The 13,587-nt window shown below is 32.8% G+C and overlaps 2 protein-coding genes across 2 annotated transcripts; one reads left to right on the plus strand and one right to left on the minus strand.

Annotated features, from left to right (window-relative positions):
* Positions 1-108: 108 nt before the first annotated feature.
* Positions 109-4,316, minus strand: LOC120347051 (proteasome subunit beta type-4-like). The gene is made up of 7 exons (XM_039416865.2): positions 3,993-4,316; positions 3,197-3,403; positions 2,247-2,393; positions 1,401-1,482; positions 1,104-1,223; positions 729-817; positions 109-422 (listed from the first exon to the last, which is right to left on the minus strand). The coding sequence occupies exons 1-7, from the start codon at positions 4,106-4,108 to the stop codon at positions 410-412; spliced, it is 774 nt and encodes a 257-aa protein (XP_039272799.2). The 5' UTR covers positions 4,109-4,316; the 3' UTR covers positions 109-409.
* A 642-nt stretch (positions 4,317-4,958) lies between these two features.
* LOC120346890 (meiosis-specific nuclear structural protein 1-like) lies at positions 4,959-12,679 on the plus strand. The gene is made up of 12 exons (XM_039416675.2): positions 4,959-5,114; positions 5,464-5,589; positions 5,761-5,859; positions 6,118-6,245; positions 6,604-6,817; positions 7,500-7,618; positions 8,670-8,886; positions 9,384-9,491; positions 9,727-9,845; positions 11,192-11,330; positions 11,815-11,940; positions 12,307-12,679. The coding sequence occupies exons 1-12, from the start codon at positions 5,112-5,114 to the stop codon at positions 12,409-12,411; spliced, it is 1,503 nt and encodes a 500-aa protein (XP_039272609.1). The 5' UTR covers positions 4,959-5,111; the 3' UTR covers positions 12,412-12,679.
* Positions 12,680-13,587: the final 908 nt, after the last annotated feature.

Raw genomic sequence — 13,587 nt, forward strand, 5'->3', positions numbered from 1 at the left:
GTACATATTGGACAACAGCAGAGCGTAATCAGTTAATAATTCATCAAGATAAAGTCGTTTTGCTCTGTACTATGTTTAATATAGACAAGTAAAAGAAACTGCGTCTACTTTATAACAACCTTGGAAATTTATTGCCATTAAAGTTAACCAAAATTTTCCAATAATGAAAGAGTCATTTGGTGGCAAACTAAAGTCAATGTACATATCAACCTTAAATAATACATGGAATAAATCTTATTTCAAAACTTCAGGAACTGTATTTATTCACAGATGATACGAAAATTTAATTCACTGAAATCTGAAAGCATGCATACACATGGCAGCAACAACAACCACAAAATGTTTCAAAAATGGTTCAAGCGGTGTTAGATTTGATGAAAACATATTTCCCAATTAAGACGATGCATATTCATTCGAATCCCCTGCAAAATTATAATTTCTGATTAAAATTAGGGAACAAAAATGCAACAATCTATTTGTTTACTGATTTGTACCGCATGAGTTACTTTATTTTATATCAAAGCTTCAACTAAACAGGAAAGTGCTTCATAAAAAAATAGTTACCGGTAGTTAGAATATGACAGCAACAAACTGCTGCGATACAATTGCATACTGGACAATCCTCAATAATAACACACCATAACCGGGACGAAATGGACAAAATATGTTGGCAGATACTTCTGAATAATTCCATATCGAGGTTTCGACATCAAATTTACATTACTCACCTGACATAATGAGCAACATCCCAATTAGTGTCAGCAGCTTTTGGATTTTCTATTGTAACTCCTTGTGCTCTGACAGTAGAGATTTCATACTGTAATTCAAACAGAAAAATATGATACCTTACAAAGCATAAATACATAACATGACTTCGGTGATGTTTAAATGCCATAAATCTCTTAAACATATATATGCATAGGAAAACATTACAGGGTAAATAAAAACTGTAAATTGAGTCATTACATTCACCATCTCATTGGAGATCTTATACAAAATCACATTTAATCAGGAGCATCAAAGTCGTTTATAATTTAAAAAAACCTGCCACACAGACACATCCACCCAAATTTAATCAAAGTATTCATACAAAATTTTCATACCCGATTATAAGATCTGGCATCTCTGTAATAAAGAACTTTCAAACAATCTTCAATAACTTTTCTGGCTTTTTCTTCAGTAAAAGGTCCACGATTTTCCTCGAGAGCTTTCCTCATGAGAGGCTAAGAATATCAATTAACCATCACACAATTATAAACAACAGAGATGGATTATAGTACCATTACAAAGCATCAAGTACCTAATTCAATAATAGACATAAATTTGTCGCTTCATGAATTCAATTTCCTAAAGAATTCCTCGTTTATAATTATTAGATCAGGAACTTACTCAATATTTACCTGTGCAAGATATGATCCGAACCCAGTAGCAATTGATTCTGATTCAAATGCTGTTCCTATTTTATCAACACATCCCAAGAAACTAAAAATACAGTTATTAATACCAAATAATACCATAGTAATATTTTGAATAGAGATACATTTCATGGAAACGCCTAATAAATCGGTACCAACTTGATAACTTGACTACAATGGTCCTACTACATGCATTTAAGTAACAAAATTGCCTTTTTTCATAAAATTGATAAACTATTTCGTCGCTGAAAATTAAAAATTTCATGAATCATGAAAAAAGTGTGATTGTACAATATTCAACTACTTGAATGTAGAAACTTCTACATTGTTACACTTACACCACTCATAAATAGATTCCAATGCTATCAATCATATATAGTACACACTACACAGTGCAAACCATATCAACATTGTATTTTGATTGTCAAATACAGTAAGACCCAGCAAACTGCAGTTGTAAGTAATGTAGAAATAGCTTTGTTTATAACCGAAGTTTTTTCAAAGAACTTCAGTTGTGTGGAATTAACTATTTCATAGCAGTTTTCCTGATCATATTGACATGAGCTGTATCTTGTTTTACTAAAGCGCAATTGTACACCTATACTCCTTATAGTGTCAGTAGCTCTTGGCCTTTAGTGATCCCATACGCTCTAACTTTGCTGAGGAAACAATCTCTAATTTCTGAGCTCGGTTTGTGTGACCTTGCTTTGAGCAAACTTTCTATAAAAAAAATTCATTCACATAAAAACTAATAAAACTCAATTTATGAATAAAAAAAGCAAGAATCAAAACACAATAATATTTTAGACTTTCCCACCATTCCAAACTAACCTCTGTGTGTCATGATATCCTGCAACTACCATTGTGTTCCATAATGGATTAAATTTACTCCTTCTGTTATATAAGACTCTTGTCATCCAGGAAAAAACACATGGTGCTGTCATGCAGAACCCATCATCTAATGACTCTTCATCAATCCTAAAAACAAATACCCTGGATAGAATTATTTCAGTAAACAAAGGAATGTTGAGGCTCTAGATTTGAAGGTTTTAATAAAACTACATATATATTCAGTGCCACAATTCAATTGTTTAAATGTAAGAACTGCAGATTGAAGATCTGTTTAAAACTTGCCTACTACCTCTACAATGCAGTAATAGAAATATTCTAGTTGTTCTAAAAATATAGTAGCATCATACTTCAGCATTCATACAATGTTTGCTTGTTTACAGTCGTGTTCAGTAAAAAAAAAACAATACAAAATAGCAGATTTATTCAAATTGTGATTAGACAAATTTGGTGAAATTTTAGACTGCTGTTTTCATACTTTATTTACTATGAATTATGATATCAGAAGAATTATCCTTTGCAATGTCAAATGTTTCACATTGCATATAGACCAACTATTTAAATGATTTTCGCATAAACTGATTATTAAATCACAGCTTTGTAAACCAAGGGTGTTTGCAACATTTCACCATTCATCAAATCAAAAAAAGGAAATTTACATTACGGTACATAAAGACATATATCAAAAACAAGTCAAGTAATAAAAATTCTATTGCAGTAATACTGGCAGAATTGACAGAATAACACAAAACTAACACTAATAGCTTGTGTAGCTAGTGCCTTGGTTGTAATTGCTCGTCATCAATAGCCTACAAAAGGACCAAAGTTCAGACAACAAAATCGCTGAAATGAAAAGTTGCTCTGATCTTGCGAAAAAAAAACAAATAATTTTTAACTAAAAAATCTCATAAATATGTGGAAGGAAAACTTACACCATCTGATCAAGGACAGATTTAACATATTGGTAATCAGCATAATCTCCTGATGCTGCAAGCACAGTGGTGTCATTGACTTTCATGATTCTGGATAAATTACGGAATCGTGCGAGAGATCCGTATGACCCAAGAGTATCAGCGGCAATCATTACTCCACCCTCAAATTTCATTCCAAGAACAGACGTTCCAGTCACTATTGGTTGCCTGAAAATTTTTTTTATGTTAAAATTAAACTGGTTTGGATAGTTACTAACAGGGAATTGGAATTGCAACTACAAAAGCAATGTAAATGCACTTCAATTTAGTTTTGGGGTCAAATAAAAATTTAGTAATCGGTTTTATTCATACTAAAATTTACACAATTTATATTGGCCACTCAATTGCTAATACTGTAAAAATAAACATTCATGTAAAAAAGAGGAATTTTATCTAACTAAGCATGGTCACAAATAAACACTTATGGGTTGAAAAATATTATGTGAAGAAGAAAGCCTGAAAAATTGCAAATAACCAGTCATATCTGCATATCGGCAGAGGTCTGATGGTCAGAAGGTTGAGGCATTAAATGTTTGACTAATGAATGCTGGAATGTTAATTTCTGAAGGTATATGTATACGAAGGCATAAATGTGTCAGAGACCATAGTTCTGTAGTTACCGAAGTGCAGCAGTACGGGTACGGTACCGGTTGATATGAAAATTGAAGCTTAAAATTGCATTGAAAGTACTGAAATAATATTATAGCATTATCTAAGAGTTTTATGGTATACAGGTAAGAAATATTGTTTAGCTCACATTGTTCGTTTGGTGGCTTCATTATTACTTGTGCTTGAAACTTGTCCTCCAGGAAAGTTATAGAATGATCCTGGTGATGGTCCACCTCTCCAAAATGGTCCCATAAGATTATCCATCACAAAACTTTGAGCGTTGGCGTTAAATATTTGATCTGCTCCTTCTATATTAATAGTCAAAGTCAGGCGTATAAATGTCAAAATTATATACAATAAATGCCTATTTGAAAGACGGTACCGACCGTATTGGTATGCGTATGTACGGTATCTCTTTGTGGATAAGCAACTATCGTTAAATATAATTCACTGTCCAAATAAATCCCGTCTGATCGGTATAACTGATTCATTAAATCATGAATAAGCATTATCTGGAGTCGATATATTTCCAGTTCAGTATTATTGTTTTATGCGATTAATTTTTTGTTTTAACAAATATGCAACGCAATTGCTGAGTAAGCTTATTTCAATGCAAATGAAATTAAATTATTAAATAATAGGCATGACAGAATACTTTCTGTAAAATTCGTTTTAATCGAGCCTTGATGGCGTGCAGCCCCCTCTATCGGAGAAAAAGAAATTTCCTTCGCAAATTAACGGTTGCTATGGCGAGTTTTGTATACCATTAGAACCAATACCACTTACCAATATACTGCAATTTTCCGATTTCTAGTCAGTCAGTCAGTAGTCATTAGTTTATTTTTTCACATGCCGAAAGTAACTACACATTGTACAAACATAATTAGGAGAGATATAAAAAATACATTCCAGATGATTGATTGATTAAAGGTAGACGCGATACCGGTACTCCAGTGATGATTATCGAGCGGCGTCACCTATGACTGTACGACAGGGCGTGAGTCTAACATTAAATCATACTAAGGAAAAAAGTCAAACACAGAAACCTAACAAAATCCGGACATACATTGATGACATCCGGAGATACATCGAATAATTGTGATATGATATTTCCAGTTAACTTGTTTATTTTAAAATTTGTTAAGTGATTTGTCAATCTCACTTGGTGGCTCTATCTACTATAATACGGGTTTAACTGTGGAAGTAGTGGCCTTGAAGCCTTTACAGAATTCATTATTGAGCCATCACATTAGACTAGAATCTAGCAATGGTAAGATTCGAATTGAAATTCTGTTTATAACCTAGTTATAGTTGATTGTGACTGAATTAAATCTTATATTTTGTATATTATGTATATAAATTATAAAAAACGATTTGATTGATTGATTGATTAAATTATCTGATGTTTTCTTAATACAGGTACAAATATTAATACCTTATTCATCACAATCACGAAATGTAAAATATAATGCAAACTAAAGCATAGCAATCATCAGCAATTTAAAAAAAAATAAACACGTTTTTATTCATACACCTTGATATATTTATTACACCTGTAATAATCTATTATTGCTACTACCACAGCAATGATGTTTTTTATCCAATCATTTTTGTAACAGTTGGCGTCAACCAGAAGGACAGCGCTCACTCATGCGCAGCAAGAAAAAATGAGAGTAGAAAACAGAAGAAAAGAAAATCTCCGAGAAGATCATTTGAAAAATTTAAGAGATGATGCATTAATAAAGGTGAGCAATGTTATGATGTCAAGCATCATAATAAGAAATGAATATCCTTATTATCTAAATTGTTTTCAATATTTACCGGAATAGAAGCGAAATGTTTTTTCATCGAAATAGACAAAATAATCTGTGTTTACAGTTGATCGCTGATATAAACTTTAGTTTTATTTTCTTCAGGCAAATATGGGAAGTGAGGAGAGGGTCGCTGATAAACGTTTTATTCGTAGAATTCAAAAAGAAGAAGAAGAAAGAAGAATGGAAGAAGGCATATTAAAGGTATGTCAGCAACATAATTCCTTCTGGTTTTTTAGTTTTCAATTCTATTGAAATTTATAATTTTATATTTATTTTCTTATAATTTATGAAAGAATCTAATCAATAATGTAGTACAGCAGCTGAAAGACATTCATGGTTGCAGTACATAAATTTTTGAAAAATTTCATACATTGTCAGACTACCTGGTAAATTCATATTTTAATGTGAGTTTCAATCATTTATATTTACTAAGATATTAAATTTTTTTATGCTTCTTAGGCAGAACAAAATCGTAGACAACGTGAAGCACAAATGATGCAAGAAGAAAGAATGGCTAGAGAACTAGAAGTTTTAAAATTAGAAAAAGTACGGGATGAAAAAATGAGACAACAGATTAGGGATAACAGGTATCCTTATTATCACTTTACATGATATGATGTAGCTGCATTGGGATCTTGTTCATATATAACACAAATAACAAAACAAAGCCATATTCAACAATAAAAGTAGTAGGCTACTCTGAAAGTTAATCCTCCTAAATTTATAAATCTTAATTTGATGGTATAACACTGAATCAGCTGCTTGTTTTGGTTCCTCGCTGCTCCCCTTTTCCAGTAAGACTGTGTGTTTCACATTTTTTTCCTATTCTCGTAAGCGATAACTTTGACTATGAGAAGGCAGTGTTAGCATGACTTGGATGCGCATTCTAATTCACTGCATATTACCGTGCTTTTGAGTTCTTACAATACATCTATTTGTCTGTAGCTTGGAGTTAAGGGAATTGGAAGCAAAATTGAAGGCAGGATACATGAATCGTGAACGTGCTGCCCAAGTTGCAGAGAAGGAAGCAATTAAATATGAAGGCATGAAACGGGATGCTGAAATTGCTAAACTTATGAAAAAAGAACATGAGAGAGCTGGTGAAGCCGAACAAGCCAGAGAAACGGAAAGGTGGCAAGAAAGTGTTCGATACCAACAAGTGAGTAATATTGTTTTATTATTTTCTGATTCAGATATTTATTTTCATGGTAAATGAAACATTGTACAATTAATCAAAACGAAAAAATTAGAAAAAAAAAAGTTTACAACATTTTGAACACAATTGACGAGGTGCCACAGACGGTCACTGTGCCAGTGACATCATAACTACCTACTGAGTTTGGCAGTGGATGACATCAAACAAACCTAAAATAATCAAAACTAGTTCCTTAATATGCAATGTTGAATGTATATAAATTTGAAAAATATAGATCAAGATAGTCAGATCGAGAAAAAGGTGATAATATATCTTCGTTTACCCTCGTAATGTCATACTCAGGTGAGCGCAATTACCCAATGAAATTGCGAAGCTGATTGTTGTGTCTTCGACGAGGTATAACAAATTAATAAGGTAATTGAGCAGATATGATAAATGTGATCATGATAGACTGTTTGACTAAAGAAAACTTCAATAATCTTGGTCACTTTGCTCATATTAATATTCTCTTCAGAAGATGTTCCAATGAGCTGAGTTCTGTTGTCTGAGTCACCCTGAATATTGGATATATTACTTTGAGTGCAATTTTTAAGTTTCAACTCTTTAGATACTTTTGTCTAGTTTGTGCTTTAAATTTTTTTCAAAACTTTTGTTTTAAATCAATTGCTTTAAATTATTTTGTCAGGAACTGGAAAGACAACTTGAAGAAAAAGAAAGAAAGAAGCAAGAAGCTTATGAAGAATTCCTGAAAGAAAAATTGATGATTGATGAAATTGTTAGAAAGATTTATGAAGAAGATCAAAGGTATCAACTATAGTATGGATTAGGGTTCACATAGGACACTTCTTCATTCTGTTTTTCTAATATTTTTGATGTAAAAGAAGACAAATGGAAGAATATAGTTTTGCTCATGATCCACTCCATGGCTACTCAACTGCCGGACCGTGGTCCGAATCCGGACCTTTCGAGTATTCGATTCGAACGGCGCCTAATTCTTTATTTTGAATCATTCGCCCCACTTTTGAAGTTTCCTTTTCTAAAATCACTTTTATAGATTTAAATATATATGAAAAGATCTATAACGCCATAATAAACAAACTTAATTAGCTAATATTCATTAGTCGGTCGAAGAAGTCTGTGTTTAAGGATGCCGAAATGTAATTTCTGGAAAGTCCAGACCCAAATATTTTTGAGGTGTGTATGCGGATCTTTGGTAAAAATAGTTGAATAGCCTTGATCTACTCTATATCATCAACCTAAACATTCCTGTAGCATGCTTCCAAAAATTTCCAACTATAAATTCTAGAAAACCATTAATTTCTGGATAAAAAATTGCCTGTATCAAACCTAATATTAGTATGAATATACATTCCTCTTCTGGTCAGCGATATTCCTTATAATATATCAGCAAATCAATGTTTGTCTAGTGAAATTTTTCCAGTAGTGAAGGAATTTCTCTTTACACAGGGATTTATTTATTCCCTGGAAATAATTTCATATTTATATTTAGATGCAGTGTAATGTGACACCCAAAAAAAGGAAAAACAAGACCTATAAATTTTTTGATTACTTTCACGAAAATGAAGATAATTGTCCTAACACCTGAACTTCTATTTGTATATGATTGTACCCAGAAGTTTCAGTAATCTAGGATGCTTTGTACAAAAGTCATGTTCTCTTTTGAATATGTTCTAAATGACCTCGGTTGGGATCTATTTGCGTCACCCTGTGGAACTGTAAAACACTCTCAATGTTAAATAAAAATGACATGCAATTCTTTCTTGCGTTCAGCAAGTTTATAAGATATTGATTACTTGCAATTTTTCGTCTTACTAGTAATTTTTTTATTTCACAGAGAGCAAGAAATGCGCCTTGAGAAACAAAGAGCAACTCAAAGATATATTGAGGAGTTTAAGAGAAAGAGAGAGGAGTGGAGAAGAATGGAAAGAGAGAGATTGGAGGAAGAGAACAGAAAGATACTTGCGTTTGCCAATGTTCAACAAGTCCGAGAACAAGATCGGATGCTCAAACAAAAAGAGAGAGAACAAAACAAATCTGAAGTTCAGCAGAGAGTAAGATTTTGTGATTATCACTTAAAAAAAGTTGCTAAATTTAGCATCACAAATTTGTTTCACGTTTTCCTATGCTTTTTATGAAAATTTCCTCAAGAGATTGTGTAAAAATCTACTAGGAGGAATAAAACTTGATTGAGTGAAATTGTGGATCATACTATTTTACGTGTTTTACCCAAAATAGATTTGTTTACTAACAACTACATTCTCCAGCACTAAGCAGTAAGATTTAAATTCAGGTGTCAATTTGTCTGCATAGAATATTCAAACATATTTTTCATAACGCAAATTTGCACTTTGGAACAAACAAACAAAAGCATTTTTAGTGAAAGTTTCAACTAACTATGCTCAATTTATATATAACTAAAAAGTAAAAAAAGTGATGTCCAATTCGATTTTTATTTTCTCTAAATATAGGTACCGGTATATACCTCTTTGTATTTTACATTAATAATCTCGTACTCGTACATATATGCAATTTATATATTTTATGTCAGCTTGCTCAAAAGATTGCTAGAGAACAGGATGAAAAGGAAGAACGTGAGAGAATTCTGCTTGAACTTTATTTGGAGGAACAAGAAGAAGCTGAAAGAGAGAAAGAAAAGGTTGATAATTTTATTTGTTAAAAACTTGTGTGATGTAGCTCTGTGGTTAAGACCCTAGACTTAACTAGGCTGGCCCATAAGTTAAAATTTTGAATTCGAATCCTGTGCACACGACCTCACTCAGAAACTTGAACTTTTTTGTGTAATATTGTATTGAAAACTTTTAGTAATCTAGGATCCTTTACGCGAAAGTTATGTTCTATCTAGAATATAACTTCACTACTGTTATTTACAGGCTGAGTTGGAACGTAAATTGCGCCAGAGGATTGAACTTCAGCAAACACACGCTGAGCAGATGCAATTCAAGCAAATGCGAATGCAAGCTGAATTACAAGAAGAGGAAGAGTTTAGAAGGTAAATACCTATGTAGTTATATATTCCGAAACAGTGCTTCTCAAAGTGGACAACAATGTCTCCTAGAACAGTGATTTTCTACCAGTGTTCCGTGGAGCACTAGTGTTTTATTAAAGACCTTCGGGTGTTTCACCACAAATTGCTGTTTTACAATCACATTTTTCTTATATTTCTTAATAACAAATTTCACATTCATATTTTTCTGATTAAAAATTTCATAATAATAACAAATTTAACGAAGCAATAATCTAAAACTGAAAATCACATGTTTTGTCTGTATGTATGACAATAAGAATCAACAGCGCGCAAAAAGTTTTATGACATCATAGCAAAAATATAGTCAGCCATTTTAATTTGTCAGTTGTAGTTAGTTTGCCAACACTATTCATACGGCATCCGGAGTTAATCAATTACTCTTGCCATGATGCATATTATATTTGAAAAAAAAAAAAAAAAACTAACAGCTAAAAACTGTTGAAAAAAAACTTTTGCATCAATCTATGTCACTTGCAGCCTGTTTAAGATAATTCTTTGCAACCCTAATTTGAATTTGTTTGGATTTTTTATAACTTTAGTCGATGAGCTCTTTGTCTCTTTGGTATTTCCTTTGTCTGAAGAAAATGACCGAAATAGGAATTTACATAGTTTTTATTAGTTAATTGGATAGTTTATTTCCGAAAAATCTGAAATTTTTGTCTGGTGGTTCGCAAACACTCATTGTATCGAAAGTGTTCCACGACTCAAAAAATGGTGAAATCACTGGTTTAGAGGGTGAACAAATACAAAAGGGGTTGGGTAGTCCTGTGGATGGTGGTGCATTCTCGAAAAAGTCAGAGTTATCGCAAAACCAAAATTTTGCAAAATATGGCAATCTGGCAAATACCCGCTAATTTTTAATGAATTCAAATCATGAATTATTTCATTTTCAACATCGTATTTAGTGATTAAAAGATTTTTCTCGATGTGACGCTATCACTATCAAATCGAAGAAATTGTCTTTCAAGCAGCAAATGGGATGATTTAATATTGTATCTGACCAAAATGCCTCCAAATATTAAATACTCTGTAAAGATCGCATAGTACATCCATCTCATTAAATAACACCATAATCTATACCTAGTCTACTTGTTTAATTAAGTTTGTAAACATTGAGTTTTTTGTATTGTTGGGAAGGGAGTCGATAATGATGTAAAGAGTGCCGTAAGGGGGTGACGCTATGACATAAATAAAAAGTTGTGAAACCAATGTGCTAAAACCTATATTTGCAGCAAATAAACTTTGCCGAAAATTAGTACATACAAATTTTTTAACATCCATCTGGGAACTCTTACTATTTTTGTATTCAGACAAATGTTGGCTAAATTTGCTGAAGATGATCGTATTGAGCAGATGAATGCTCAGAAACGTAGAATGAGACAACTTGAACACAAAAGGGCTGTTGAGAAGTTAATTGATGACAGAAGGAAACAATTTGAGGCTGACAGGGTGAGCTATTGGACTTATAATACTTTTTTTAACTCTTCAGTGCTTGTTACCTTTGAATAAAAATGTTTGGTTCATCATTTATGGTAAAGTACACATATTGAATGAGGTACCGGTATGTTTGACTGCTGCTGTTTGACTGTCTGGCCCCTTTTTTTTATAAATCTGTCCATTTAACAAAGTTTATTTTTTTGGGAGTTTCCAAATCAGGCATATTTTATTGTAATTTCATCAAGGTGTCGTTCTGGCTTGTTCCTTAGTTTAATTCTCTATCTTTAGAGAAATTTACCAATATTCACTTGTCATGTGACAGCTATATGGATATTTTAATTAAATTATTGAATCAAAACTCAATTATTTACTGGAATTAAATTATTTCTCATAAAAAAGAAACAATGTAATACCTAAACTACGTAATGAGTTTTTGGATTTAAACACTCAAGACAAGTTTTAGGTCATATTTTATTATGCATAATTTATTTCACAGGAACGGGAGTTGGCAGAAAGGCGTGAAGAAGAAAGATTAGAAGCAATGAGAAGACAGATTATTGAAGAAGAAAGACAGAGATTACTTAGAGAACATGCTACTAAGTTACTTGGATATCTACCTAAGGTATGTCATCTCATATTTGTGATGGAATCACCTAAACATCCAGTCGTTCGTGTACTGGACCTAACCATGTCAGGGTTTTAGGTGATATATATGGTCCAAATATAATGCCCACTATTTCGCACAGTCATTATTGGAGTAGGCGAGGCCAATCTGAAAATTTTGTTTCTTCCATTTCGATGGCTGCTGGTTCCAGGTTCTGTTTGTAGTGAAAATTGCAAAGACAATTTGGGCCGATTAATTGATACAATATTGATATTATATGTTCATTCTGAATTTAGTGTTTTTCGCTTGAGGCATTCTACCTCAAGTATACAATGAAGCATTTTTTTTATAAATAATGCTTCTAACTCCCAATTTGTTTGTCAGGGTGTACTGGTCAACAGCGGAGATTTGGACATGTTTGATGATGCATTCAAGAAAGCTTATACCAAGAGACAAGTTGATCCATTTTCTGATGACAACTGGGAATGAAATTCCAATACTTTGTGTTGAAAAGACATTTATTAGTTTTTTATTGTCTGTTATACATGACTTTGTCCTTATTATTTAACTTTGGTCACTCAAGTATCTGCCATGGAATGACCGAGACTTGAAGGCCCATGCTCACTATATCCAACTGTGCTTTTGTGTTACAATTTGATATGTTAGGTTTTTGTCCATTTCATGTTATAGTCAAACGTAAAATGTGGCCGCATTGATTTTATGATCCACTGTTGTAAATACAATCTCACTTCGATAATGTTGATGTCCTTTGTGAATATCCTGGGAACAGAAATTATCTTTAATTAGAATGATATAATTTATGTTTACTCTCACCCATTCACTATACTTGCTCATCAAGATTCTGGCCTGTGATAGCTTCATATATGATTTTATTTATCATTTTACCATGAAGAATAGGAACACGAATAAAGGTAATAATCGGAAAAAGCCATAGCCAGCAATTTTATCAGGCTCTCTAAAAGGTATACAGACCGCTCGTACCACAGACTGGTGATGGTTTGTGGTTTCAGGTTAAGGCTATATTCGACTAATAATCGCAATGTACCGGTGCCGCAGGTTAGGAGTGTATGTTGCCTGTGTGTTGAATATACCTAAATGTATAAATCTACATGTATTTACAACTGGCTCAAATTTTACACAAACTGTCTTATGCAACATTATGTCCATGGTCCGAGAAGTCCGTTTACTCTCGACAGCAGGACCAAGCAACTATTTATCGCAATGGGCCAAAACAAAATATTATGGTGACTCTGAGACCAGAACATCAAACGACCCATTAATTTTCAGCAACTCAAAGTCGAGCTAGCAGGTGTTCAACTGTAAGCTGATTCCTGAATTTTGTCTTACACAGCGTCTGTTTTGATATGAACTGCTCACAGTAGCATTTGTGATGCCGAAAGAGAGACTTCATTTTATATTTATCATTTTACAGATTCCGGGGATGTCCATACATACAATCAGCTTGTGTACAAATATGCGAATCTATGATAGGCTCGTTTGTTATCAATAATTGTCCATAATTTTGTTCTACTTTGATATTCACCGAGAGATTGTCCATTTGGCGGGTCACTGTTAAATAAGAATACTGCTGAGACACTTTTCGATGACTACGGAATGTTTTATACAATACTGTCGCTTGCTTTG

Source organism: Styela clava, chromosome 11 (genome assembly GCF_964204865.1).
Source record: "Styela clava chromosome 11, kaStyClav1.hap1.2, whole genome shotgun sequence".
Classification (NCBI taxonomy): Eukaryota; Metazoa; Chordata; class Ascidiacea; order Stolidobranchia; family Styelidae; genus Styela; species Styela clava.